The 27,113-nt window shown below is 50.5% G+C and overlaps 1 protein-coding gene across 2 annotated transcripts in view; it reads left to right on the top strand.

Annotated features, from left to right (window-relative positions):
* Slc28a1 (solute carrier family 28 member 1) overlaps nucleotides 1-26,742 on the top strand; it is a 50,564-nt gene extending 23,822 nt beyond the window's left edge. For both annotated transcript variants that reach the window (XM_037197904.1, XM_028873713.2), the window contains 10 exons: nucleotides 3,746-3,826; nucleotides 6,718-6,798; nucleotides 9,972-10,097; nucleotides 16,933-17,063; nucleotides 20,081-20,249; nucleotides 20,352-20,549; nucleotides 24,113-24,194; nucleotides 25,162-25,260; nucleotides 25,369-25,480; nucleotides 25,793-26,742. In XM_037197904.1, coding sequence (XP_037053799.1) covers nucleotides 3,746-3,826; nucleotides 6,718-6,798; nucleotides 9,972-10,097; nucleotides 16,933-17,063; nucleotides 20,081-20,249; nucleotides 20,352-20,549; nucleotides 24,113-24,194; nucleotides 25,162-25,260; nucleotides 25,369-25,480; nucleotides 25,793-25,865 — 1,152 coding nt within the window. In that variant the 3' untranslated portion in view covers nucleotides 25,866-26,742. The remainder of the gene's footprint in view (nucleotides 1-3,745; nucleotides 3,827-6,717; nucleotides 6,799-9,971; nucleotides 10,098-16,932; nucleotides 17,064-20,080; nucleotides 20,250-20,351; nucleotides 20,550-24,112; nucleotides 24,195-25,161; nucleotides 25,261-25,368; nucleotides 25,481-25,792) is intronic.
* Nucleotides 26,743-27,113: the final 371 nt, after the last annotated feature.

The raw sequence follows: 27,113 nt of genomic DNA, 5'->3' as shown, positions 1-27,113 counted from the left end.
GCATGCCCCAGTGGTGGGGTGGAATGGAACAAGTCCAGAGGTCGGGGGTGTTGGTTGGGGAGGGGAGGGGAACCTTCAGCCAGACCCCTCTCTCATCCCCAGCCGGGTTGGGGGAGCAGATCTTTGCTGCCGCCTACGACCATCTGCTTGTTTTGAGAGAGTGTGCAAGACTCTCCCTTTTCAAAACACAAATCACCCGCTCCTGCTCTCCAGCCTTCCCTGCCAGCCTGGCCTCCTGGAAATGCTGCCTGTCCTGGCCATCCCCGGGCCTCTTGTCCCTTCCCAGTGTTCCGTGGCTTCTGGTCTGTGTCCACAGCCTCTCTGACACGGCTCACAGTTCCCCAGTCTGTCTCAAGCTCATCTTGCCAGAGTGCTGGGGCCCCCTCATGGCTGACTGGCCATGCCCGCTTTTGACCCCTCTAACTCGGGCTGTCCTCAGGCTCCTTCTGGACTCTCTCGTTTCCTCTCACCTTAGCGACGCAGACTCCAGGGTCCAGCCCCGCACATTTGAGCAGTTCTGTGAGTGGTATTTGTTCTGTTGCTTCGGCTGACCTCATCATCTTTTCTTTCTTTTAAAATAACTTTTAATTGATTAATTGAGTGTGTGGGTGTGTGTGTGGGTGAGGAGTGGTGGTGCATGTGTGTGTGCCACATGTGTATGTGGAAGTCAGAGGACAACTTGGGACAGTCAGTTCTCTCCTGCCATGTGACTCTCAAGGGTAGATCTCAGGTTATCAGGCTTGATGGCAAGCCTTTGCCTGCTCAGCCATCTTGAAGGCTTCAGCTGCATTTCTTTCGGATCAAGTCCCAAATCCAGTTCTGTAGCAGGCTTTTTTTTTGGGGGGGGGGGCCACCCACCAGCTTCTAAATCATGACATGGAGACTTCTTATTAGTTGTGAGTGCTCAACCTAGCTTAGGCTTGTTTCTAGCTAGCTCTTTTCACTTCACCTCTTTCTCCCTCTCTGTGTTATGCCTCAGGGCTTTTTACCTTTTTTTTCTGTATGTCCTACTTTCCTGCTGGCTCTCTGGCTGGCTGGCAGCTGCCTGGCTTCCAGCCCCAGGCATCTCCCTCATTCTCTCCTCTCTTCTTCCTCTTGTTCTTCTTTCTGGAGTCTTCCTCCTATTTATTCTCTCTGCCCACCAGCCCGGCCTGTTCCTCTCCTGCCTAGCTATTGGACCAAGAGCTCTTTATTGTACCAATCAGGTGCCTTAGGCAGGCAAGGTGAAACAAATGCAGCACATCTTTGCATAATTAAACACACATCCTTACACCGTTAAACAAATGCAGCATAGACAAATGCAACACACCTTTCCACAGCATAAAGAAATGTAACACATCTTTGCCCAGTTAAAGTACTATTTCACAACACAGTCCCTATCCAGTGTTCCCACTCAGGCCCGGGATGCTTTTATCCAGTGGAATATTCCACTCGGAGATTCTGTGGACCTCTAACCCACCAAGTTCAAAACTAAATTGATGATCCCACGGCTCTCCTCTGCCTTTGTGCCCTCCTTGAAACATGTCTGCCATTAGAGAAAGTTATAGGAACTCAGGCCAGGGACTGAACGTATGGCAGAGCATGCATAAAGCCCTGGGCTGGGTCCTCAGCACCCACAAAATGAAAAGGAAGAAGAAATTATAGGAACAGATGGGAAATTCAGAAATAAAAAGGAGTACGAAATTCCTGATGGCTCTGGCACCCAGGGCAGTAAGTGTTCGTTTGGGAGTAGTGCCTTTTATTATTTTTTTTCCTTTTTAAAAAGATTGATTCAGTGTGTGTGTGTGTGTGGGTGGGTGGCTGGCTGTGTGAGAACAGGTGCACACATGCCACAGTACCAGTGTTGAAGTCAGAAAACAATGTGTTGATTCTCCCTTCTACCGTGTGGGTCCCAGGGATGCAGCTCAGGTGGCCAGGCTTGGTGACAAGCACCCTTACCTGCTGAACCGGCTTGCTGCCTCCTTTCCATGTTTTAATATTCCAGCTTCCCCACTTTTTGTTTTGTTTTGTTTTTTGAGACAGGGTTTCTCTGTGCAGCCCTGGCTGTCCTGGAACTAGCTCTGTAGATCAGGCTGGCCTCGAACTCAGAGATTTGTCTACCTCTGCCTCCTGAGTGCTGGGATTAAAGGCATGCACCACCATCGACATTTTCCCACTTTTTTTTTTTTTTTTAGATTTATTTATTTATTATGTATACAGAAGAGGGCGCCAGATCTCATTACAGATGGTAGTGAGCCACCATGTGGTTGCTGGGAATTGAACTCAGGACCTCTGGAAGAACAGTCGGTGCTCTTAACCTCTGAGCCATCTCTCCAGCCCCCCATTTTCCCACTTTTTAATGAGAGAGAATTACCATATTATTAGCAACTCTGTAGGACTTTTGAACTATTTGAAAAAGAAATACACAGATGAGAAATACTCCAATGAGAAGAAGGACCTAAGAGGCACATGTCCCCCCAGCCCTGGACCTCAGCCACTTGCTTTCAGACTTCCATTGTCACTGGTCACTTGCAAACCCTTTGGATGATGTCCCATGTCCACACGAACTTCTTGCCTTTCCCTCATGTACACATTATGTGCCGATTGTAAGTCTCTCCTTTTCTCATTTAATAGCCTGGTTTTGGTTTTTTGAGACAGGATTTCTCTGTGCAGCCCTGGCTGTCCTGGGACTTGCTTTGAAGACCAAGCTGGCCTTGAACTCACAGTGATCCTCCTGCCCCTACCTCCCCGCACTGGGATTAAAGGCGTGTGCCACCACAACCAGCTTGATAGCCTGCCTGGAGAATCCTCTCACAAGTCCCCACAGGGAGCTTTCCCTTACTCTCCCATTCTCTCGTTTTATTTTTAGCAGGAGCATTGAGGGAGCAAGAAGGGCTTAGGAGAAGGGCACACACTCAAGACGCGTGTGTAAGCTTCTCCAGAGACTCCAAGAGCTTTCTTGTTCTCATTTCCTGACATTTAGTTCACAGCATGTGGCCATGCTGTGGGCTACTAAATCAGCCCTCTGTCAGAAGACACACAAGTTCTGCTACCACAAATGAGCCGAAGTTGGGGCGGGGGGAGATGGACTCGGCAGTGCACGGCGTGCTCTGTTCCTGCAGAAGACCTGAGTTCGGTTCCCAGCGCCTGTGCCGGGCATTGCACAACCATCTCCAGCCCCGGGGCATCGGATGCCCTCCTTTGGCTTCTGCAGGCACCTGCTCGCATGTGCGCGTACCACGCCCCTCCATCTACGTATAATTAAAACAATATAATAAATCTTTAAAAATAAATAAATAAAAGAGCTGTAGGGAGAAAGCCCCGGGGTGGGGCTGTGGGTCTGGAAGGGAAGGAATGGATGTGAGGGTCCCGGCATGGTTGAAGAGGAAGCAGGGTGAATGGATGTGAGGGTCCCAGCATGGTTGAAGAGGAAGCAGGGTGACAGGATGAGATGCTAATGGCAGGGCCAGGATAACTCTGCTCCAAGCTTGATGGCCCTGAACAGAAGCAGAAAGCCACAATGAGGAGAGTTTCCTCACGCGGGCCCAGAGCGCAGGGGGCCCAACCAGGCCAGAGCCATAGACCAGAACTGAGCTTATGAAGAAGTAGAAGAGTCCATCGGGGTGCTAGACCTGAGCCTGCTCCTTTACCCTTCATGACAATCCCAAGAAACAGGTGGTAAAGGCAGACCCCCCCAGCCCAGCCCTGGCCCCCCAGCCCAGCCCTGGCCCGCACCTCTTACCCGAGATCCTCTGTTTCCCTGCAGGTTTTGCCCATCATTGTTTTCTTCAGCTGTGTTATGTCGGTTCTGTACTACCTGGGCCTCATGCAGTGGGTGATCCTGAAGGTGAGTTCTCGGGCCTGAGTCTTCTGGGGTCTTCTGAGTCTCCAGCTCTCAGGTTCACGCCTCTAGAATCCTGTCATCCCAGGATGCCCCTGCCTTCAGCGTCCATACTCTCCCAGAATCCCATGACTCAAGGTCTACCTCCCTACCCTAGAATTCCTTACTTTCTGGATCCATACCTTCCCAGAATCCTCTGCTTCCAGGGTCCATACCCTTCCAGAGTCTCTTGTTCCTCAAGGCCATGCCTTCCCAGAATCCTCTGCTTCCAGGGTCCATACCCTCCCAGAGTCTCTTGTTCCTCAAGGCCATGCCTTCCCAGAATCCTCTGCTTCCAGGGTCCATACCCTCCCAGAGTCTCTTGTTCCTCAAGGCTATACCTTCCCAGACTCCTCTGCTTCCAGGGTCCATACCCTTCCAGAGTCTCTTGTTCCTCAAGGCCATGCCTTCCCAGAATCCTCTGCTCCCACACTTCACATTCTCTCTGAATCTATTGCTAATCAAACATCCCTTCAGAAGGTCTCTCACCCCAATACTAGGGGGGAAAATGACATCAAAATTCAATGCAGTCTTTACGGGAGGGAGGGTTGGGGGCCTATGAGGCAACACAAGCTTTAGGAGAAAAATTACCAAAATGATCCCAAGAGATTATAACATCAGGCCACGTTGGCCAGACTTAGCTAATATAAATGTGCTCACTTAAAAAAAGACTATTACATTTATTTATTTGTTTGTTTATTGTGTGTGCGCACACGCACATGTGTGAATGCACACATATCAGGATGCACATGTGGAGGTCTGAAGACACAGTGCAGGAGTTGGTCTTCTCCTCCTGCCGTGTGAGGCCTGGGGCTCAAACTCAGGTTGGTAGGCTTGGCAGCAAGCACCTTTACCCACTGAGCCACCCTGGCAGCCCAAAGGTGCTTAGGTTTGTGAGATCTGCTGCATAACATCGGGATGTCGGAAACAGCATTGGACAGCACTGGACAGCATCAGACCTCACAAAAGATGCTCAGAATAAATCAGCACCTTTGGATGGGAGCAAGAATAAAAAGTGACCCATGATTATGTCAAGAGCACACCCGGCAGAATCCAAGGGAGGGGACTGTCCCTGGATCTGGAGAACGTGTTCAACCATGGCTGTGGACAGACTGTGCTATAAGCCACAGAGTGCAAGGGCTGGAATCCACAGCCTACATGGCAGGGCTGGAGGGACAGAGAGTGATAGGCCTGGACGAGAGGAAGAAGGCTATTTCCAAACGCTTACGAAGAGAGGCTGAACAAGGGCAGGCTGAGAGGCGGGAGCAGTGCAGAAACATTCCAGGGAGGAACTTTCTAGAACAATGTGTCCCAAGCCCTTTCCACTGAACTCTAGACCCTGGCATGCTACCAGATGTTACTTGGAAAAGGAAGTCTCTAGTGAAGTAGCTGAGGGGACTAGGCCAGACAGACATTATGGTGAACCAATTTAATCTTTTTTTTTTTTTTTTGGAGTCAGGGTTTTACTATGTAACTCTGGCTGTCCTGGAACTCACTATGTAGACAGACCAGGCTGGCCTTGAACTCAGAGAGATCCACCTGCCTCTGCCTCTTGAGTGCTGCGATTAAAAATGTGTGCTACCAAGCCCAACTAACAGTTTGTTTTCTAATTACTTACCTGGGATCTGGAGAGGTGGCTCAGCAGCTAAGAATATGTACTGTTCTTGCTGAGGCCCTAGTCGGGTTCCCAGTGTTCACCTTGGCAGATCACAGCTCCCCATAACTCCAGCTCCAGGGGATCTGATGCCTTTTACTCTAAGCCGCAGGTACCCGCACACACATACACATAAAACAAGCAAATCCATAACATAAAATAAACAAATCCATATATATATTTGGTTTTTTTCGAGACAGGGTTTCTCTGTGTAGCTTTGCGCCTTTCCTGGAACTCACTTGGTAGCCCAGGCTGGTCTCGAACTCACAGAGATCCGCCTGGCTCTGCCTCCTGAGTGCTGGCATTAAAGGTGTGCGCCACCGCCACCCGGCTAATATATTATATATATAAATTTATTTTTATGTATGTATGTTTGTATGCCACAGACGTGTGCAGCAGTCAGAGGACAACTTGCAGGAGTTGGTTCTCTCTTTCCACTGTGTGGGTCCTGGGGATCAGACTAGGCCATCAGGCTTGGTGGCAAATGCCTTTACCCGATGAGCCAGCTGGCTCACCCTCCACCTTGTTTTCTGAGATAGGATCTCTCACTGAACCTGGAGCTCACTGATTTGGCTAGACTGACTGGCCAGCAATTCCTGGGGATCCCCTGTCTCCGTTTCGCCAGCGCTGGGATTACAGGTGCTTGCTTTTTACACGGGTACCTGACAGACTGAGATCTCCCCAGTCCCCCACCACCTGTAATACTACCCCAGTGCTAATTAAAGTTCAACATGAATTTTGGAGAGGCCATTCAAACCATAGCAGGGCCCTGGGCTGGAAGGAAGACTTCTAAGGTACCTTCACCCCATAGTGTGAATTCTAATTGGTCTTAGTTATAAACACCCACAGTCAGATATCAGGGTGAAAGCTGAAAGATCAGAGAAGCAGAGCAGCCAGCCACTAGAAAGACTGCTTACCTCTAAGGAATCCTCAGACTGCCAGGGGCCACACTGTCTCCTCCCACCTTATCACTTTGGTCCAGTTGTATCACTTCCTGTTTCCTCCTCCCAAGTGCTGGGATGAAAGGTGTGTGTCACCACTGCCTGGCCTCTAGTGACGAGCTCCCGGATCTGATCTCCAGGCAAGCTTTATTTGCGAGAGCACAAACAAAATATCACCACATCACATCACCCCTCAACTCTTTCTGAGTCTGGTCTTGCTAATAATGTCCACTCATGAGCACTCTTTTTTATCCCCCCCCCAGATTGCCTGGCTGATGCAGGTCACCATGGGCACCTCAGCCACTGAGACCCTGAGTGTGGCCGGAAACATCTTTGTGAGCCAGGTGGGTACCGCATCTACCCAAACCAGACTGGAGTCGGGGGCAGGGATCCAATTTAATTCGAGGGAGAGCCATCTGAACCTGTCCCCAGGGTCACCGAAGGCTGCTGCCCAGGGATGCTCGGTTGGTGGCTGCATGCCCTGCCTGTGTCATGCCAAACCCAGATGTGGCCTATTCGGCATCTCTGCCACCACAGCCTAGGCTGTTGTCATCAGCTTAGAGACTCACAGGCATTAGATGGGGAAACTGAGGCCAGGAAGCTATGAATGGTTTGGCCAAGACCCCCCAGGGATAAGTGAAGACAACATTTAGATTTTGTTTGTTTGTTTCCTAAGCAGACTTCTTTCCACTGTATTATTCGTCTCAGCTTTCTTCTGTCCGAAATGTAGCTTTCAGAATAACTATGGCTCTGAAGGCACTGGGCCTCCCGAGTCTCTTCAGGCCTGACCCTCCTGAGAAGGAAACTGTGCAAGTCAGGGAATCCCTAAGAGACGCCCTTGTCAAGTGATTTCTTATTTCATCGGGTAGTTTAGAAGTTTTAGAAAATATCAGTCTATTTTTTGTTATGGTGCAAGCATGCTAATTTTAAAGGGTTTTATACTTTGTATGTTTGGTGTTCTAGACAGATGTGGTTGCAGATAAGATGTTCTCAAAATAACCCCCCTCTGTCTCTATCTCTGTCTGTCTCTGTCTATCCTCTCTCTGCCTATCTCTGTCTATCTCCCTCCCTCCCCCGCCCCGTCTCTCTCAGCTTTTGTTTGTTTTGTTTTGTTTTTCGAGACAGGGTTTCCCTGTGTAGCCTTGGCAATCCTGGAACTCACTCTATAGACCAGGCTGGCCTAGAACTCACGAGATCCACCTGTCCCTGCCTCTTGAGGGCTGGGAGTACAGGCCTCAACTGCTCCTTTTGCCTCTACCTCTTGAGTGTTTGAATCACAGGCATGAACCACCAACCAAATCCCTTTAGGATGTTAAAACTGAGGCCCAAGAAGAGGAGGGCCCCAGAGTACAGAACCCCGACTATGGTGAAAGCTTAAAGACACAGCCCGTTCCTGCTGAGAAAAGAACGGCAGTGGCGGCGGGTGTCGCTCTGGCTGCCGTAAAGAGCTCCCAACGTCCCTTAGTGTGTCTACGTGGTTGGTCCAATCTCCTTAGACCCCTGGCACTTTGCCTCATTTCCGTCAAAGGGAGGACGGAGTAAGAGCGTCAAAGGTTTGCTGACGCCATTTCAGTCTATAACCATGGCAGGCCTGGCCCACCTACACAGTCCACACTCCCTCCCCAAGGTTTTACGGTAGCCTCGTGGCTGTAAATGCTTTATCTGTGTCCTGATCTGGAGCCCCGAGCCCATCCTTCCTCCCTGAACTCTGGACTGGTGGTCTGACAGTTTCTTACCCCTGTGAGTCAATAATACCTCAGAGATGTCTCAAATTCACCACTCAGGGCCTAGAGTCCCTCCCTTGACACAGCTGCATCTTCTTAAGACTCCCAGGAAGCGACAACATCTCCCGTGGGTTATTCAGACAACTCAGAAAGCCACCCTGCCTTCCTCTGCTTCCCTCATTCTGCTCTACCCATGCATCCCACCTGGAACCAAGTCCCTCAGCTCCGCCCCTGCATCCATCCATCCCTGGTCCTGCTCTTCTTCCTTGCTGGGAGCCATGCTGCCAGTCTCCTGGACCACTGCCATCACTACCCGTCCTCCCTGCTGTCCTCCCTGCTTCCATCCTCACTCCTACCATCCATCCTTAGACACGGCTGAGTGACCTGTCAAAAACATGTACGAGGAGCTGGGGGTGTGACTCAGTGGTAGAATGTGTGCTGAACATGGGCAAAACCCTAGAGGTTCTATCCTAGTCACACACACACACACACACACACACACACACACACACACACCTCATGCCATGCCCTACCCAAACAAGTGGACTCCTTCCCCCAGAGCCCATCTGCGCTCTTCTGCCTCCATATCAGACTAGTCCTCACACACAGCACTCCGTGACAGACCTGTCTTCCTCCTCAGCACTCCTCAAACTTGGCCAGGCTATTCCTGTCCCCAGGCCTTTGCTCTGCCTGACTGCTGAGCCACAAGTCCATGGTCGGCCCCTTCCCATCTTGGCTAATGTTAACTCAATGCTACATCCTCAAAGAGACCTTTGCCAATATTCCCTAACCACGAGGCCTTCTTTCTTACATATCTTCATAGATTCTATCACCCTCTAAAACCATAGTGAGTATCTACCTGGCTCCTTATTCTTATCTCTCTCTCCTTCCTCTTGACCTCCCTCCCTCTTCCTGCTCCCAGGGAGAGTTCTTACCCTTCGGTGCGTTGCTTACTTTTCGTGTCCTGTGATGAAATACTGACAGCAGCACCCTAGGGAAGGAAGGAGATGCTTACTTTGGCTCACATTTTAGAGGTGCAGTCTATGTTGGCAGAGATGGCCCGGGAGTAGGAGTGGGAGGCAGCCATCATAGTGTGTCTGCAGTCGGAAGCCGGGGAGATGCATGCCGGTGCTCAGCTCACTTTCCACTTTGTATTCATGGGATGATGCCATCCACATTCAGGGTAGGTGGGTCGTCCCCCCTCAGTTAGACCTCTCTGAAAGCACCCTTCCAGATGCACCAAAGGTGTGTTTCCATGGTGATTCTACACCCAGTCACCTTGACAATGAAGATGAGCCGTCATCCTCCCATCTCCCCATCCTGCAGAAGAGTACCAAGACGCCAGGGAGTCTGTAGCTGTATTGGACAAATAAAGAGTGGCCCAGACTTCCCCACAGGTCCCGAAGCAAATGGCCATTGCATACCCAGCTCCTTTCTTGGTGGTACCCCCTGGCCTCATCAACAGCTCAGGCTTGCTTCCCCTTTTCTGATCCCCTGGAAAGTGAGGCTCTTTCTGTCTCAGGTTGTAAGCAGTGAGGAGATGCCTAGGTGTGAGGCACACAGTATGTGTCAACATAGGGAGCAGGTGTGAAACACAGTGTGGTGTGGTGGTCCTTCCACAGAGGTGGGAGGACAGTGAGGTCCGGAGAGACCCCGCTGACTAGAAACCCACCCAGCCGTTTCCTCCTCTGAGATTCTTCGTCATGCACCATGACCACCACTTCCAGGGCGAGGTGCGTGAGAACAGTGCCCAGTCACCCCAGCTCATTGTCTGCCATCTGTCTTGTTTGTAGACCGAAGCTCCTCTGCTGATCCGGCCCTATCTAGCAGACATGACACTCTCTGAAGTTCACGTCGTCATGACTGGAGGCTACGCCACCATTGCCGGCAGCCTCCTGGGCGCCTACATCTCCTTTGGGGTAGGTAGAACCTTCCACTGCTCGCCTATGCCAAAGCCCCGAGATTGACTTTCTGGAAGCTCCACACAGTCACAGCAGCCATGGGGTGTCCCCTCTCTATCTCAAAGCCCAGCTTTGCCTGAGCAAGGCAGGACTGCTGGACTGAACCACTTGCTCAGGCTTCTCACGTGGCTGCTGGGGCAGGTTCCTAGAATTCCCTTTACTAAGCTCTTATTATGTGTCAGGCACTGAGCTGGGCACTCTAGTATACCTATTTTATAGATAAGCAAATTGAGGCTCAGAGAATAAATGAATGGTTAAAGCCAGGATCTGAACCCAGATCTATCTGACTCTGAAATGTGTGCTCACTTTTCCATAGTCCCTGGAGATCTGCCTTATCACCCTACACACACACACACACACACACACACACACACACACACACTTTTATTTTGTTTTTTCGAGACAGGGTTTCTCTGTGTAGCTCTGGCTGTCCTGGAACTCGCTCTGTAGACCAGGCTGGCCTTGAACTCACAGAGATCTGCCTGCCTCTGCCTCCCAAGGGCTGGGATTAAAGGCTTGTGCCACCCTTCCCCCACACACATAATTTTTATTTTTTAAGAGCTGTAATCTTAGCATTTGGGAGGTACAGGCAGGAGGATCAGAAGTTCCAGGTCATCAGGTACATACAGAGCTGGAGGCTCTCCTGCCTCAAAAACCAAACAAAGAAAAAACCAAAACAGACAAAAATCGAAACCCCAAACTTTGTGCGTGAAATTGCTTCTCATAGCAATATATTGGACATACTATTTTCACATCTGAAGGTCTTTAAATGTCTTAGCTTTGCTCTGGGCCTTGTGGTCAGTATTAAGAATCACTCCATGTTCTTTCTAGCCATGTGAGATTTGCAGAGACCTTCAGTCACTAACTAGGACTTAAAAGGCAAGAGATGTATCTCACAGGCAGTATTTGCCTACCATCTGGAAAGCCCTGAGTTCGTTATACCATACTAAAATAAAAATAAAAGATAAATCTGTCACCACCTATAATTGCACAATCCAGAAGCTGAGGCAGGAGGATTGAAAGTTCAACACCAGTCTTGGTCACATAGTGAAACCCCACTTCAAAAAGTAAAAGAAAACTTAAGAACAGTCTGCTGTATTGGATGTAACGGGCCTATGCCCAGTAACACATCTATAAACGCATCGTAAGTTGAAAATGCACGGAATTTGTCTAACCTGCTCCATCACAGACAGTACACTGTGAGCACCAAGTCTTCCCCTGGCCTGATCGTGGGGGCAGACCCGGATCGGGGGGCTTGGCTGGCTGCTGCCACCAGCATTACAAGAAAGTGTTTGGCTAGCCTAGGAAAGATCACCATTCCAAATGCCAAGTGCAGTTTCTACAAAACGCTTATCACTTTAACACTACCTTGATGTAAAAATTATTTGTTTGAGCCATTAAGTCAAAGACCATCCACACCATACCGGAAGACACTTTGTCCCTTTTACACCATCTGGCTTAAAACTCAGCTCCCTCCTTCTCTTTTTCAGTCATGAGTCTGGCCCTGGGACATTTTTCCTCCCAGCTGACAGTCTGGCTACCCCTCCTCTGTAGCCTTACAGATGTGCGGAGGCTGCCACAGGGCTCCCGGGGCGGGGGCGGGGGCGGGGGGAGCCCCAGGCTGCGATCATAGCAGGGTCTGGGATAGGACATAACCAGCCTCTCCTCTTCCCTTCCCCTCCTCTTCCCTTCCTCCCCTCTCCCCTGCTCTACTCCTCCCATCCCGGGCTGCGGAGAAGCTCTCTTCTGCCCCCACCTGCCCTTGGCCGTCACTGCCCGGCCTCCTGCCCTGTCCCAGGGAGACTTCCAGAGTCTTTTTTTGCTCTGTTTTTATGTGGCTGGGTTTCAAACTCAGGACCCTGGGTGTGCTAGGCGAGTCGTTGAGCTACACTCTCAGTTCACAGATTCATTATTTAAAAATTTTACTATTATTGTTTGTGTCTGAGCACAGGGCACACTTGTCAAAGGCATGCGTGTGGGGGTAGGGGACACCTTTGGGAGCCGATTCTCTTCCTCCCACCGTGGGCTCGGGGCTTGAACTAAGGCTTGGTCTGACACGTGCTCTGACCCTCTGAGCCATCTTCCCTCAGTTCTCAGATTTCTCTTTGTGGCTCAGCTTCCGACCCTTGGCCCACAACCTTCCTATTGCAGGTGTCTGGATAGTTCCAGGACCTGTCCAACACAGTAGTGAGGGGTTACTGAGCACCGGAAACATGGCTGGTTTGAAAAGAGGTGTGCGGAAGGCTTTGCACAGAAAAAAAATTAAGATGTTTTATTAAATTAGTTTATATTATTATGTGGGGGGGGGAGAAAAGCTTTGATGGTACATTGGGTTAATTAGAACACATTAAAAATGAACCAGATCTCTCCTCTTTCACCCTCCCCTCAGCGTTAGAGAGCAAGCCCAGGGCCTCTATCCCAAATGCTACGCAAGTCCTGGACCGCTGAGCTGAAGTCCCAATTTTTTTTTAAAAATGGTGTCTCACTAAGTTACTTAGACTGGCCTGAACTGGTGACCTCCTGCCTCAGCCTCCAAAATAGCGTTACCAACTTGCTGCCCCCAGGCCTGGCTTTCCTTGCACTTTAAAAAATGTGGTTACTGGCCACAGTGAATGTGTTGGTGTTTTTCTGTGTGGTGTCACATGTCTTACCGGGCCAGCACCTGGGAGGCAGAGGAGAAAGATCACAAGTTTGAGGCCACCATCAGCGGCCTAGCAACTTTGAGGCTAGCCTGGGCTACACAAGACCCCATGTAAAAGAATGTGACAGGCATAAAATTACAGGTGTGGTCTCCGTCAAGGTTGTATTGGACAGTGCCGGCCGGGGTCTTCTCTTTTGTCACACAGCCCCAAGTGCCACTTGACTGAATCATTCTGTAGTGACTACCATGTACATTTCCAACCATGCTGCTGTTCCAAAGGCTCTAGAACAGATACCAGCTTTTACGGCAAATCCAAACAAACTGGCCTCTTGGTGCAGGGGTCTCTGAATCCAAGCTGGTTCAGAGTAACATTCAGGAGTCAGCCACTCGTGTTTCTTATTGAATTGCCCCCAAGTGGAACAGAGTCTGCAAGATCCTGAGTGGGTAAAGTGACTCTGTTGTTCAATTTCCACATCTGTAAAATGGGCAGATGTGCTGGCTGCCTGACCTCAGTAGATGGACTGAAGATGGGCAGAAAACACATAGAATGGTGCTGAAAAGGTGGTCATAGTCAGATCAGAAATCCGTCCAGCGACTGGCTCCTTTATTAAATACCTTCCTGAAAGGTGGTGTACCCTTGTCCTCTGTTTCCACGTGGGACAGCTGGGGAGAAGGGGCCCTGGGTAGCTGATGGAAGGCATCCTTGACTGAGCTCCTGGCGACAGGGCTGGGCAAAGTGCGAAGGGGCCGCAGTAGGCTGGTGTGGGATGAAGGAGCTTCACGGCCTGCATGCAGGTCTCCACCTCTCCATGAAGAGCGGGAATGGCCACTGTGGGATCTGAGGCTGTGGCTGCATTGGCTCTGAAATACGTCTTCCCTACTAAGATCGAAGCTCACAAACCGGGTGTACTCTTCAAGCTGAAGAAGAGGTCAGGAAAAGCCCCAGATTGCAGGTGTGGCACTCTCCACGCTGGAGCTGGGCAGCCAGGGAGGAGACAAGTGAGGCCCCGAAAGTTCAAAGAGGGCACCCATGCAAACTGCCCTTTATCCAGGAAGGAGCGGGGTCCTGAGCCTGCCATCTAGTGCTCCTGACGGAGGAATTGGGGGCCACTGCGGGCTCATTTTCATGGGATATGAGTGACCTTTCTGTTACTATGACAAAGCACCCCAGAGAAATGCTGAAAATGCAGATTTATCTTATTAATTATCACGCCGTCAGAGGTTTCCGCCCATACTCACTTTGCCCCATCGCTGTGGGCTTGTGTTGAGATCGGACAACATGGCAGAGAAGGTGTAGTAGAACAATGCCTACCTCGTGCAGCCGAGGAAGCAGAGAGAACGAGAGGAAGAGTCTGGGCACCAGATGTCCCTAAAGGTATGTCCCGGTGACCTACTTCTTCCGGCCAGGCTCTTCCTCCCGACTCAGCGTGTTGATGGATTAACCTGTTGCTGAGGCTAGGCCCTCCCCGCTGTGAGCCAGGGGCCTCTCCATCACACCAGCTGAGGACCAAGCCTTAACACCGGAGCCTTTCAGAGCAGCACTTCATTATCACACCCCGAGTGGTTTCTGCTTCTGGGTGAGGAGAAACAAGCAAGTTTAGAAAGAGAAGGAGGAATTCTGAGCCGGAAGATCTCCAGACCTGCTTCCGCCTCTGCGCTTCCTGACTGTTCCCTGGGAACTTCTGCCCTCCACTTGTATTAGCCCATGTAAACTCATCTTCTTCCTTCTCTCCTCTCCTCCCTTCTTCTTTTGAGACACAGGGTCACTGTGTAGCTCTGACTAGCCTGGAATTGACTACATAGGCCAGGCTGGTCTTGAACTCACAGAGATCTGCCTGCCTCTGCTGGAACTAACGGCATGTGCCACCATGCCCAGAAGAGGGAATCTGTTTTGAGTTGTCTGATGGGGGGCTGGGAACTGAACTCAGGTTCTCTGCAAGGCAGCAAGCATTCTTAACTATGGAGGCATCTCTTCAGCCTCATCCCCTTTTAAAAACAGGGCCTCATGCATCTAGGCTGGCTTCAAACTCACTGCGAAACCAAGGATGACTTTGAACTCCTGATTCTTCCATCACCACCTCCCGAGTGCTAGAATTACAGGACTGCACCACCCTCCCCAGTTCGTGTGATGCCAGGGATGGAATTCAGCACTTCTTGATGTTAGACAAACTCTCTGTCGACTGACCTGCATCCCAGAAAACTGCTATTGGCTTACCACAAAATTGAAAGAGAAAAGATCTAGTTCACTTTCCTGTTTATAAAAAAATGTTATGGAGTTGTGGACCTATTGGAAGCTACCAAAAAGCAGCAAGGAAGAAAATTACTTCAAACCCAGCTCACCAGGAGCAGCCAGTGTGCCGACAATTTGGGGGACTTGTTTCTGGAGTTCTCTCTAGGCGGTTTGGTGTTTGTTTTCCGTCATCTTTACGGTCCCGCTCTTCATGCAATGTTGTGGGCATTTTCCCATGTTACCGCAGGACCCCGAGAAGCATCATTTTCTAGAGACCATTCTCAGAATAGAGCAATGGCTCTGTGGGTAAGAGCACTGGCTGCCTTTACAGAGAACCCGTGTTCCAGCACCCACAGGACAATCCACAATCATCTGTAACTCAGTTTCCCGAGATCCGAGACCCTTTGCTGGCCTCCACGGGCACCAGGCGCCTATGATGTACCGCAATGCATCACCGTGTAGGCAAAACACCCATTCACACGGCCATTTGCTCCTTGTTAGATGGTTGAGTTGGTTCTGATTTCACCAGCCGGTGGATAACACAGCGGAGGGGAGGGCTGTCTCCTTTGTCTCTGGAGCAGTGAGGGTATGTGTCTGGGAAGCACCCCACCCCCTTGGAGATGGTGCTGTTTGCCATCTTGCTGCAGCACCTGTCCAGTGTGATTCCCAGAGACAGACCCAGTGTTTCCAGGGCACTGGAAGGAGGCTGGCTCCTGAAAAGGGCTTCCTAGTATGGGAGTGAGCATGACCGGCTGCTTTGAAGCAGTGGGTTTCCTGTCAAGTACTCAGAGATCGAATATAGGCTAGGCATTGCGCTCATAGACCGGCACATAAGCTATGCCAGGTGTGTGTGTGTGGGGGGGGCTGTTGAAGATTGGGGGGGCATGGGCTACCTCTCGCACCCATCCCATCTCTCAGTTCTGGAGCGTTGTCTGAATCTGTCACAAACTCCTCAGCCAGTGGGGATTAGTGGTCAAAGAGAGACAACCTAGATGAGGAGGAGGACCCGTGAAATTGGAGCCAAAGGCCATGTCAGATTTTAATTCTTCCTCTTCCTTTATTTTGAGCAACTTATAGTTAGTTACTCCTCCAGGGCCTCGGTTTCCCTTCGTATAAATGGGGTAATAATACTTGCGCTGCCTACCTTGCAGGAGTATTTTTTTTTTTTTAGGGAAATGGCGATCACTCTTTTTTGTTATTTATTTATTTATTTATTTATTTATTTATTTTGGTTTTTCGAGACAGGGTTTCTCTGTTTGCTTTGTGCCTTTCCTAAAACTCACTTGGTAGCCCAGGCTGGCCTCGAACTCACAGAGATCCGCCTGGCTCTGCCTCCCGAGTGCTGGGATTAAAGGTGTGCGCCACCACCGCCCGGCATTTATTTATTGTTTTTTACATGCATGTGTTTGTGTGTGTATCTGTGTACCTGGGTGGGAGGCAGGGACAACTTGCAGCAGTCAGTTCTCTCCCGCCACGTCAGTTCCAGGGATTGAACTCGGGTCTTCAGGCTTAACAGCAAGCGCCTTTACCTGCTCAGCCATCTCATGGGCCCTTACAGAAGTCCTGGGAGAGCCTCTGAACATAAAGGGGATTATTAATGACCGTGCCAGCAGTGATACAGCGAGGTCATACTAATGGGGTGAAGAACGTGTCCCTCTGCCACCACATCTCTTCTACCTGTCCCTTCTACCTCCCTGTCATTTATTTTATTTATTTATATTTTTGAGACAGGGTCTCAGGCTGACCTTGAACTCACTATGTAGCGGAGGATGACCTTGACTTCCTGATCCTCCTGTTCCAACTTCCTGAGGGCGCCTCCGTGCCTGGTTCTGTGGTTCTGGAGATGAAATCTAGGCCTTCGTGCACTCTGGACAAGCACTCTGCTCTCACCACCCCGCCCCCCCTCTCGGTTGTTCTTACAGATTGACGCTGCCTCCTTAATTGCTGCCTCGGTCATGGCGGCCCCGTGCGCTTTGGCCCTCTCCAAGCTGGTCTACCCGGAGGTGGAGGAGTCCAAGTTCCGGAGTGCGGAAGGAGTGAGGCTGAGTTATGGGTGAGTGCAGCAGGGGGCGTTTGCAGAAAGCACTGGGGGGGGGGTTGAGGTGGGGAGGAGCAGGGCTGCCCTTGACTCGGTTCCTTTCGTCTCCACGGAGCTTTCTCTCCCATCACTACCATGGTGTGGCTTCACAGGCAAACACACACTCGTTTTTAAAAAAAGAACTAATTTATTTCTTTAGTATGTATGAGTATTTGCCTGCGTGTATTATCTGACCAGGAGCTCGAGGAGGCCGGAGCAGGGTAACTGGGGTTACAGAGCCTCCATATGGGTTAGGTTATGAGCCTCCATTTGGAGGCTGGGAATCGTACTTGGGTCCTCTGGAAGTGCAGCCAGTGACCCTTAACCTGTGAGCCATCTCTCCAACTCGAGCATAGACTTGCTGAAGTGGTTGATGTAGGGAAATGGAGAGGTCAAGGCCAGCCTAGCTAGCAAGGCCTAGGCCAACTTGGCTGCCTAGTGAGACTCATATCAACAGAACAAAACAAAGAAAAAGAACCAACAACGAATGTTGATTTCACTTTTCAAGTTATAATCTGTCTGTTCCTGACTAGCAAGAAAAAAAGGGCTGTCAAGGTTCGCCAGTGAGGCTCCCCTCTTGGTCGGTGCCACCGTCTCGGCGTGCCTGGCCTCTGACCACCAGGTGGCAGCCTCACATTGACAAGTGGCATGCCAGGCGCCTATTCCGCCTTTGTCACGGTCTTAATCATCACCATTAACCGGTCCTTGAAAAATATCAACAAGAAGCTGGGTGTGGTGTCATATGTCGGTAACCCCAGCATCTGGGAGATGGAGGCAGGAGGTTAGGAGTCGGAGGGCATCCTTACCATTACTACACAGTAAATTCCGGGCCAGCCTAGGCTCCATGAGGCCATCTCAACACCGATGCTGAAAAGGCACAAGGGTTACTTATCCAAACCTCACACCTCCTGAGGCTTTGAGGCTGCTCTGCCCCTGTGGAAACAGACTGCAAAACCACCTCCACTACTCTCTCTCTCTCTCTCTCTCTCTCTCTCTCTCTCTCTCTCTTCCCCTCCCTCTTCTTTCTTTCTGTCTTCCTTTTTTTTTTTTGAGAAAGTCTCAAGTATCCCATCTCGTCTCAAACTGTCTAGGTATCTGACCTTGAAACTCTGATCCTTTTGCTTCTACTGTCTGATGCAGGGATTATAGGTGTACCATCACACCCAACTTTTGGGGTGCTGGGTAATCAAACCCAGAGTTTTGTACGTGCTAGGCAAGCACTCTAACAGTTGAATTACATACCTAACCTTTACTGCATATTTTCTAGTAAACATCTTTACACACACACACACACACACACACACACACACACACACATTTAAAGGCTTATGACTGGTTTTTCCTGCATGTATGTAAGTGTACTGCATGCATGCCTGGTGCCCTTGAAGATCAGAAGGAAGGAAACGGATCCCCGGAACTAGAGTTTGGGACAGTTATAAGCTGCCAAGTGGGGTCTGGGAACTGAACCCGAGTCCTCTGCAAGCAGCAAGATCTCTTAACCACGGAGCCATCTCCCCAACCCCTAGACATCTTCTTACTGCACTTCATGTATTTACTGTGTGTGTATATGAGTGGGTTCATGCGCGTGCATGTGCCACAGCACTTGTTTGTGTGGAGGTGTCAGGACATTCAGAGGAACCTCATTTTCTTTCTGAGACAGAGAAAGAAAAGATATCCAAGAGGGAAAGGGTCTGCTGATCACAGAACTGAGAAAGGACTCAGGTTTCTGAAGAGGCTGCAAGATAGGAATTGATAGCTCAGTGTATCTCTGGCCTCTTGAAAGCAGGCTGGTTCCAACCAACTCTCGTGGAAGTTGGTTCTCTGCTTCTGCCATGTGGCTCCCAAGCATCAGACCCAGGTCATCAGCCCTGGCAGCAAGCATCTTCTTTTTCAGACATAGCTGGCAGAACTCACTATGTAGACCAGGCTGGCCTCAAACTTAGAGAGATCAGCTGGGATTCAAGGTGTGTGCACTCATGGTGGCTTTTTAAAAATAAAGAGAAACAGATGCTCTTAATAAAATATTTTTTTAAAGGATTTTTATTATATATACAGAAGAGGGTGTCAGATCTCATTACAGATGGTTGTAAGCCACCATGTGGGTGCTGGGAATTGAACTCAGGACCTCTGGAAGAGCAGCCAGTGCTCTTAACCTCTGAGCCATCTCTCCAGCCCCTTAATAAAATCTTTTGCTCAAACCAGTATATCAAAAACATTTTCATCATGTGATTAATAAAAATAGTAATGAATGAAGCCAGATGTGGTGGGGCAAGTCTTTTTTTTAAAGATTTATTAACTCATTATGTATACAGTATTCTGCCTGCATGTGTCCCTGCAGGCCAGAAGAGGGCACCAGATCTCATTACAGGTGGTTGTGAGCCACCATGTGGTTGCTGGGAATTGGACTCCGGTCCTCTGGAAGAGCAGTCAGTGCTCTTAACCACTGAGCCATCTCTCCAGCCCGGGGCAAGTCTTTAATCTCAGCCCTTGGGAAGCAGCTGGAGCTCTGTGAGTTCTAGGCCAGCCTGGTCTATATAATGAGTTCTAGGACAGCCAGGGCTACATAGAGAGACCCTGTCCCAAAAACAAAAACAAAATAAAAATAAATAAAACAAAAGCTAAGATATTTTCCTCTCTTTCTTCCCTCCTTCCCTCCCTCCCTCGTCTCAACTCCTCAAAACGTGAGTGGTGTTGACAACAGTGGTATTTACTGAATTTTCAACACAGCTTGGTTGCGGCCACCCCTTTCCAGCAGCCAGAGACTCACTGAACTCTCAACTCCTGTCTTGCAGCGCAGCCCAGAACCCTGGGTATTTTCTCATTCCTTGATCAGCAGTGCCCCCACCCTCACCTCCTTGAAGATCTTTTCTCTCCCTATCTCAGAACGAGAACAAGGCTCCTTGGTTCTGAAGCCCTCTGTCCAAGGTTCCTCTTTGAACTACACGGTGGGGACCTTTCCTGTGCGTAATGACACCTCTTGATCCCAATGGCAGAGACGCTCAGAACCTTGTGGAGGCGGCCAGCGCTGGGGCCGCCATCTCCGTGAAGGTTGTAGCCAACATCGCCGCCAACCTGATCGCCTTCCTGGCTGTGCTGGCCTTCATCAACGCCGCCCTCTCCTGGCTGGGGGACATGGTGGATATCCAGGGACTCAGCTTCCAGGTGTGGCTGTGGTGGCGGGAATGGTCTCAGGCTAGGCAATGAGAAACGGAGACCCAGAGGAGCCCTCTGTCTGATCCAGTTCTCTTGCCCCTTTATCTGCAGCTCATCTGCTCCTACATCCTGCGGCCCGTGGCCTTCTTGATGGGCGTGGCCTGGGAGGACTGTCCGGTGGTGGCTGAGCTGCTGGGCATCAAGCTGTTTCTGAATGAGTTTGTGGCCTATCAAGAGCTCTCCCAGTACAAGCAGAGACGCCTGGCGGGGGCTGAGGAGTGGCTCGGTGGCAAGAAACAGTGGATCTCGGTGAGGGCCGCGTTTCTTCCCGGCGGCGGCACGGGCATGGCGCAGCGTCCCTCGGGCCCCCGGCAACTGTTTGTGTGTTTCCCCGGGCCTGCCTGAGCCACACTCAGGTGGTGCTTAACCACCCATATCCTGCTATCCTGGCCGGCCAGACAGATGTCAGGGCCTCTCTGTGGGCTCCTGGAAGAGATTTGTCTGAGACCGAGTTCCCGAGGGGCCACTGCTTGCTTTGGCCTTGGGTAAGCTACTGCGCCTTGCCTCTCTTTTGGAAAACAGGGGTGTAACACCCGCTACCGCTCCCCAAAGGAGCATGTGGGAGGGTCTAGTGAGCTCCAAGAGTGAGTGAGCTAGGGGACCCTCCACCACAGCCCCCGATGATTTACACTCTGCGTGCACAGTCTAGGGCTTGGCTTTTTTGTTGACATTTATTCTAAAAACACCACCATGAACAAAATGATACAAGGGCTCTGGCATTAGTCTCTCTAAAAGAATACAAAGTCAGCCGGGCGGTGGTGGCGCACGCCTTTAATCCCAGCACTCGGGAGGCAGAGCCAGGCGGATCTCTGTGAGTTCGAGGCCAGCCTGGGCTACCAAGTGAGTTCCAGGAAAGGCACAAAGCTACACAGAGAAACCCTGTCTCGAAAAACAAAAAAAAAAAAAAAAAACAAAAAAAAGAATACAAAGTCAGAGCATACTGTTGGGAACAAAAACTGTATATAATCTCACTGTGCTAAGATGACAGCTATTGCTGTTCTAGCCATTTTCTTCTTTTGCACGTGTTGTCGGGGGGACAGGGATTCATGTAGCCCAGGCTGGCCAAAGATACAAGGAAGAATGGCCCTGAACTCTTGATTCCTCTCGAGTGCCGGGATTACAGGTGTGAGCCTCCATGAGCAGCTTCTTTGGTTTTGTTTTGTTTTTTCAGACAGAATTTCAGTTACTGTTGGCAGAACACGGTACCCAGCTTTCTCCCCTCGTCTTTATGACTGATGTATATGTAATTTTTTGTTTTCAGTGCTGGAGATTGAACCAGGCCCTTGTTGTGTATGCTAAAACTGAGCTACACACCATTTGAAATTTATGTGTGGACCCCGGCTCCCCCCTTACCCGCCCGCCCGCCCACCCACCCACCCACCCCCAATTCTTTTTTGAGACAGGGCTTTTGTGTGTAGTCTTGACTGTCCTGGAATTCCCTCTGTAGACCAGGCTAGCCTTTGCCTCCTGAGTGCTGGGATTGAAGGTATTCACCACCATGCCCGGCTCCAAAATTAATGTATCTTTAAAATATTTGATAGTAGTTATTTCAGCCTGCGTGTGTGTGTGTGTGTGTGTGTGTGCGCGCGCGCGCGCGCGCGCTGCACATATGGTTGAACTCAGCTTGTCAGCCTCTACAGCGGACATTTTCCCCGCTGAGGCACCTCACAGGCTCAGCTGTGAGTGCCTTATGTATTTACCAGTCTTGTGCCGCCGTTAGGTCATTCATCCGAACTCCTTATTTGGCTGTGTGTATGATGATGTTGAAAGGAATATCACGGCACGTAGAACGTTCCCTGCCTCCTGGGTCATTCTTCAGGAGCTCCCTCAGCTGTCGGGGAGCAGAACCCCAAAGCTGCTGCAGGAGTCCGCCTGCAGCAGCTCTCCTAACCATCCTGTGGTGGTTAGTGCCGCCTCCCTGCACTCCCTGCAGCCGCCGCCAGAAACAAAGCAGCACCGGAAGTCTGTACTTAAAACCATGTTTGGGGGCTCAGGGTCTGGCGCATTCGGTAGAGTGTTTGAATAGCATGCGCAAAGCCCTGAGTTCGGTCCCCAGCACTGCATAAACTCCAGGTGTGGTGGTACGTGCTGGCAATCCCAATACCCAGTTAAGGAGGCAGGAGGATCAGAGGTTCAAGGCCATGATAAGCTACATAGAATTCTATTCTACATAGAGTTCCAGGAAAGCTTTCTTACCTTTACAAATGCCCTTTGTTTTGAAACAGAGTCTGATTAAGTTACCCAGGGAAGTCTTTAATCGACAGTCCTCCTCCTCCCTCCTCCTGATTGGATTATAAGGCCTAAGCCTCCAGGCCTGGGTTCTGTTGGGATTTTCTATTTTTTCTCAGTTTCATTTTTTTTTGAAAGAATTTAATTTTTTAAACATCAATTCTCATACCAAATCTTTCTCCTTGGTTCCTTTTTCCTCTCTCTCTCTCTTTTTAATTCTTAGGAGGTGATCTGGAGAGCTCTGATTAAATTCCTGAAACAATGTGACATAATAGTTAAGACCGTGAGCTGATCAGACAGGGCTGATTCAAATTTGCCACCGCTGTCTTTTGGATATACGAACTTCCAGTTACTTATCTCTCTGAGCTTCCATTTATTTAGTTCACCCCCAGAGGAGTATAGTAATACTACCGTGTAAATATAGTCATTATTGTCATACATGTCCTAACATTTTATGCTTCAAATTCTTATTTCTCTCAGTGCTCTAAAATTAGCTTTATGGTGTGAAGCGTGGATGGCACCCAGTTTTTTGTTTTTTTTTTTTTTCCTAAGTGTTTCATTTGGGCTCTTGACATTTCTTTCTGGAAAATTAGACAGCTGTTCACAGCACAATGGGAGGAGAACCACTTTGCTTAATCACCTATTGTATACCTGGCGTTTCCTGTATACCACACGGGCCTTGTGACTGCCTCGCCAGGCAAGCACTGTTATTGCCACATTCCAGACATAGAAATTGAAACCTAAAGAGGCTGTAGACTTGCTCAAGCTGATCACAGTGGAGGAGCTGATCACAAGCCGGGAAGCCAGGCAGGTTGGACTCCCAATGGCTGTCGGCAGCAGACCACCCACTCCAGCCTGGCGGTGCCTAGATTGAGGTCTGGGCTTTTAGGTATTTGCAGGGACCAGAAAGAAGCAAGAGACCGCAGAGCTGGGAGAAGGGCTATCCTCGGACTGCCCTCGGCACACTGAACCTGCCTGAATCAGATCCCCCAAAGCTGGTAACTAGGCTGGGGATGTAGCTCAGTTGATAGAGTGCTTGCCTAGCATACATGAAGCCCTGGGTTCAATCCCCAGCACCCCACACACTGGGCATGGTAGTATATATTACTGTCCGTAACTTCAGAGGTAGAAGCAGGAAGATCAGGAGTTCAAAGTCATCCTCAGTTACACGACGAGCTTGAGGACAGTTTAGGACTATCTGAGGCCCTGTCACCAAAACAAAAGGTGGGCATTTAGGCTACAGACCGAAGGACAGCTGAGCGGGGGTGGGGTCTTTGAAGTTAGAAGTGTGAGCTGTCTTAAAGAGCGTGTACGAGGCTGGCAAAGGAGTATCATGGAGGACGCCAAGGCTAAGGCCGTAAAGGAATTGACCAGGAAGCACACCTTTAATCCCAGTCCTTGGGAGGCAGAGGCAGGAGATCTCTGTAAGTTCAAGGCCAGCCTGGTCTACAGAGCGAGTTCTAGGACAGCTAGTGCGGTTACACAGAGGAACCCTGTCTCAATTAACCAAAAAAAAAAAAAAAAAAAAACCAACCAACCAAACAAACAAACCAGGGAGGCCTCCTTGTAATCTGTATTTCCAGGTCAGAGCAGAAATCCTGACAACATATGCCCTCTGCGGATTCTCCAACTTCAGCTCCATTGGCATCATGCTGGGAGGCCTGAGTGAGTCCCTGGGCTCTGAAGCACCCCGGAGCCAGGAGCCAGGAGCCAGGAGGACTCCTAGGGGATGGTTGGGAAGGGGTGATGGAGACGATGGGCAGTGTAAAGGGAGGGAGGTCATAGGTAAGTGAAGGACACCCTCACCCTGTCCCCTTCCTGCTTCCCCACATTCTTCCCCTGAAATGTGAGTTTTCTGGCTCACCTCTGCCTCACACTGTGCTCTCGGAGCCAGCGAGAAGAAGGCCCCTCATGAATGTGGCTCTGCACAGATGGGCACAGCAGCCTTCAAGGTACAGTTGGCCCGGTTTAGAGAGAGTGAAACTGTGTGTGGGAGAAGTGAAGTGTCGGTCAGGAAACGGCTCGGCCTGTATTTAGTCCTCAATGTGCCGCACCCCAAACTCAGCTCCCTAGCCGGGCAGAGTGGCAAACACCTGTCCTTGCAGCATCCAGGAGGCTGGAATAGGAGAATCGTGACTCAGGCCCAGTCTGGGCTGTATGAGACCTTGTTACAGAACAAACGACAGCATACATACCCCAAGGCTGGGGATGTCGCTCAGTCGCTCAGAGTGCTTGCTTCGCATGCTGGAGGCTGTGTTTAATCTCCAGTACCACGTCAACTGGGCACAGTGGCTCGTGCCCGGCATCTCGACGTTCGGGAGGCAGAGGCAGGAAGATCAGCAGTTCAAGATCATTCTTGACTCCATAGGGAGTTCAAAGCCAGCCTGGGCTATGAGAGACCCTGTCTCATTAAAAAAAGAAAAGAGAGAAGCTAACTTCTTTTCCTCCTCCTGCTATAGTGGGTAGGGTGGAGGAGACGTCACTGAATGCTTCCCAGTAGGCCAGAGGACAATGAGGGCCACCTCTGCTCTGCTGCCACTCAGCAGAGGAGGGGGGGTGCTAGAGTTTCAAGAGGTAGGCAGAGGGGTGGGTGGGTGGCCTCCTTGGCTCTAAGCTCTCTTGTCCTCTGCAGCCTCCCTGGTCCCCCATCGAAGGAGTGACTTCTCCAAGATTGTGCTCCGGGCGCTGATCACCGGGGCCTTCGTGTCCCTGATGAACGCCTGTGTGGCAGGTGAGTGCTGGTCCAGCAGGCTCAGAACTCGGCCTGCCTGGTTTTCTAAGCCCTTCTTAGGCAGGGCTGGTCGGCTAGGCCAAGCCTCTAAGCTGTTTCCCTCCACAGGGGTCCTCTATGTGCCCAGGGGCGTCCAGGTGGACTGTGTGTCCCTTCTGAACCAGACCCTCAGCAGCAGCAGCTTTGAGGTGTACCAGTGCTGTGGCCAGGTCTTCCAGAGGTGAGCCAGCGCCCGGGCTGTGGGTGGTGGTTGACCTGGAGCTGCAAGAGTCACAGAGCAGAAGACCCAAGTACCCTCCTGCTTTCGGCACTCGGGGGCAGAGCAGGAGGAATGTTATGTCTGCAGCAGCTGTAACAGGTTGGGGGATAGGGGGTCTGGAATGAGGGGGTGGGGGGCGTATGAAGGCTTAAAGACCAAGGCTGGGGAGGAAAGGTGGACCAGAGACGTAGAGCGACTTTCCCAGGGCTGCAGTCTGTCAGCTGCTGCAGAAGTGGCCTGGATACCCTACTGTGGCCTTTGTGGTCTTTTCAGCACCAGCTTGGAGTTCAGCCCCGAGGCACTAGACAACTGCTGTCGATTTTACAATCACACAATCTGCACATAGCTGGAACTGAACGTCTTCCTGCCCTCAGGAGTCATTCACCCCAGAAGGTGTCTGTCCTCAAGGAGGCCACGGGACGCATCACTACTTCCATTCTACCATCGGGAAAGGGTGCTACATTGAATGGAAACTTCAGTAAATGAAAACTCCTCCCACCCCGGTCACATCACTGCTCCCCCATGTCCTACCTCTTCAACTGAGAGTTCCCAGCATCCCTCTGCCCCCTAGCCCTCTGTAGGCTAACATTCTGGTCCTCTCTACTCCTCTTTCCTTGGGGTCCTCATGTGTACCTGCCCCAAACTACCTCCCTGCTCCCTGGCAAGCCTCAGACTTGCTGGGGTTCTCCCCCAGGACCTGCCTCCAGAGACACCCACCTTCACTCAGTCCCCAGAGTGCTTTCCAGACTGGTGTCCTGCAGGACAACATCTCAGTAGGCTCGATGGTCCCAGCGGTCCACAGCTCACTAAGTTTGGAACACTGACCTAAATAAAGTTAGACGGGGTTTGTTTGGTTAGGTTTTGAGATGGGAGGCCTCATGGAGCTCATTCTGTAGCTGAGGATGACTCCTGATCTTCCTGCATCACTTCCTGAGTGCCTGGAGTACAGGTGTGCCCATCACATCTGGCCCAGAAGAACTTGTTCTTTGGGCTGTCAAGAGATCTCAGCGGGTAAAGGCATCTGCTGCTAAGTTAGATGACCTGACTCTGATCCCTGAGACCCCCCACATAGTGAAAGGAGAGAAGGACTTCTGCATGTTATCCTCTGACCTCTACATGTATGCTATGGCACATGCCCTGCCGCCTCCCAATTAAAAATAATACAATGCAGCCAGGTAGTGGTGGCATACACCACTTTTAATCCTAGCACTCAGGAGGCAGAGGCAGGTGGAGCTCTGAGTTTGAGGCCAGCCTAGTCTACATAGAGAATTCCAGGACAGCTAGGTCTACAGAGTGAGTTCCAGGATAGTCAAGTGTAGCTAGAGTTTTCCTGCCTTGCCCACAGTCAGGACAAATCTCTGTCACCCGCCAGTCCCACAGCCGCTCAGACCCAACCAAGTAAACACAGAGACTTATATTGCTTACAAACTGTATGGCCGTGGCAGGCTTCTTGTTAACTGTTCTTATATCTTAAAGTAACGCATTTCTACAAATCTATACCTCGCCACGTGGCTGGTGGCTTATCGGCGTCTTCACATGCTGCTGGTCATGGCGGCGGCTGCAGCATCTCCTTCTGCCTTCCTGTTCTTTTATT

Source organism: Peromyscus leucopus, chromosome 1, assembly GCF_004664715.2.
Source record: "Peromyscus leucopus breed LL Stock chromosome 1, UCI_PerLeu_2.1, whole genome shotgun sequence".
Classification (NCBI taxonomy): Eukaryota; Metazoa; Chordata; class Mammalia; order Rodentia; family Cricetidae; genus Peromyscus; species Peromyscus leucopus.
The sequence above is the reverse complement of the archived record's forward strand: the minus strand, read 5'-3'. Positions and strand labels throughout refer to the sequence as shown.